This window comes from Penaeus monodon, chromosome 15 (genome assembly GCF_015228065.2).
Source record: "Penaeus monodon isolate SGIC_2016 chromosome 15, NSTDA_Pmon_1, whole genome shotgun sequence".
In the NCBI taxonomy this organism is placed as follows: domain Eukaryota; kingdom Metazoa; phylum Arthropoda; class Malacostraca; order Decapoda; family Penaeidae; genus Penaeus; species Penaeus monodon.
Window position 1 is genome coordinate 15,738,833 of NC_051400.1, and position 1,581 is coordinate 15,740,413.

Here is a 1,581-nt window from a genome sequence, read left to right on the forward strand (position 1 = left end):
TTACTCTAAAATTTGTGGGAAATTGAGTTTTTTTTTCTTTCGTTATATGTCACGTTTCTGTAGATTTCTTGCTAGAAAGGATTGTGAAATACTTTCAGAGAGCAATCAAAATTTCTAAATAGTAAACAACAGGGATATGTTAAAGTATGAAAATTTTAGGTAATTTCATGACTGACTAATCTGCAAACATTACTGCATGAAAGAGAATATATTTATCATTAACTAACCAAGTAAATTACTACAATAATAACAATAGTGAATTTTACAATAAAATTACCTGTCTTCCACATAAACCTATGAGGACAAGTTGGTCTTTGAATGCCACACGATCAGTCTGAACGGTCTCAGATATTTCATCTGCATCAACCTAAACAAAAGAAAGTTGTCATTATTTTCAGTTTAAGCAAGCAATATGACAATAAGACTATCAGACTTTTGACAGCTCATGCACAGTTCTATCTGAAAAATATACATATTAGAAATCAAATCAATGGACAATTTACTTACTGGCACTCGGGACCCTTCTGGAGGTGCTAAATGGCACTTAAGATATGTGTCAAAGATAAGAGTGGCACTCTGCTTGACCTGAGAGCTGTTACAACTACTACTTTCTTGAAGGATGCAAGCCCATGACTGCAACATCTGCTCAAAAGCTTCCATGTAAAGTCGATCCTCCTCGTCCAACTGAAAGAGGAGAATTCAAGGCAATGTCAAAATATATGCAAAAGTAGACAAGTTTGAAAAAGGGAAGCACAAAAGTATGACAGTAATAACGTAAGTAAAAACACACTATGTTTATCTTCTAAATACTCTAACACTTAAAACAAACCAATTTCTATAGGGGTGGTTCACAGTTTTCAACATTTTCACAAGGGTACAAACATTATGCTGGGTGGGAGGGAGAGGGAACAAGTGTACACTTTTCAAAATGGAAAATATGTTGATTGTTTTTTGATGCACCCTGTATAATCCATGGGGCACTAGTGGGCCATACATTTGGTGCTTGCACACAAATTTTGCAGCGCACAATTAAAAATGTACAAGCATACCTTCACTCTCTAAAATGGCAGGCAAGGTGGGTGCTGGTCTGAATCATAATTGTAAAAAAAAACTGTATCAATTCTTGGCAGACAGAAGTGATGTTGTACACAGACAGCCATCAAATGAATACATGTAGTTTATAAATGCTTGTGTATTCTCTTGTACACTTTTTGAGAGGGAAGGGGTGTCTCCCAAACATGTATGTTTTGTACAAATATGAAAATGTTGAAATTTGTGAACCATCCCATATATGATTCCATTATACATCTAAAAACTCACCATTTCCTCCTGTGCTGCACCCTGGGCAAACTTGCAGGTGAGGGCGGTGAGGTTGTCGACTAGCTGCCGCAACATCTCTTCGGGGAGGGCCACCAAGACAGAGGGAGGGAAGAAGAGCAACAGTTTCCGGAAGATGTTACTGATCCCTAGGGCTTCAACTTCACTAATCTGTGTACTGGGGTAGAAGGGAAAAGATTCTTGTAATTTACATGTGAAACAGTTTATCTGCTGCACTGCTGTTACTGCTATCTATTTCAGTGA

The 1,581-nt window shown here is 37.3% G+C and overlaps 1 protein-coding gene across 1 annotated transcript in view; it reads right to left on the reverse strand.

Annotated features, from left to right (window-relative positions):
- Nucleotides 1-1,581, reverse strand: part of LOC119581783 (exportin-4-like) — a 27,938-nt gene that overhangs the window by 9,678 nt on the left and 16,679 nt on the right. Inside the window, exons 9-11 of the mRNA XM_037929912.1 lie at nt 1,321-1,495; nt 508-684; nt 278-367 (exon numbers count right to left, since the gene is read on the reverse strand). Of these exons, the coding sequence (XP_037785840.1) occupies nt 278-367; nt 508-684; nt 1,321-1,495 (442 nt within the window). The remainder of the gene's footprint in view (nt 1-277; nt 368-507; nt 685-1,320; nt 1,496-1,581) is intronic.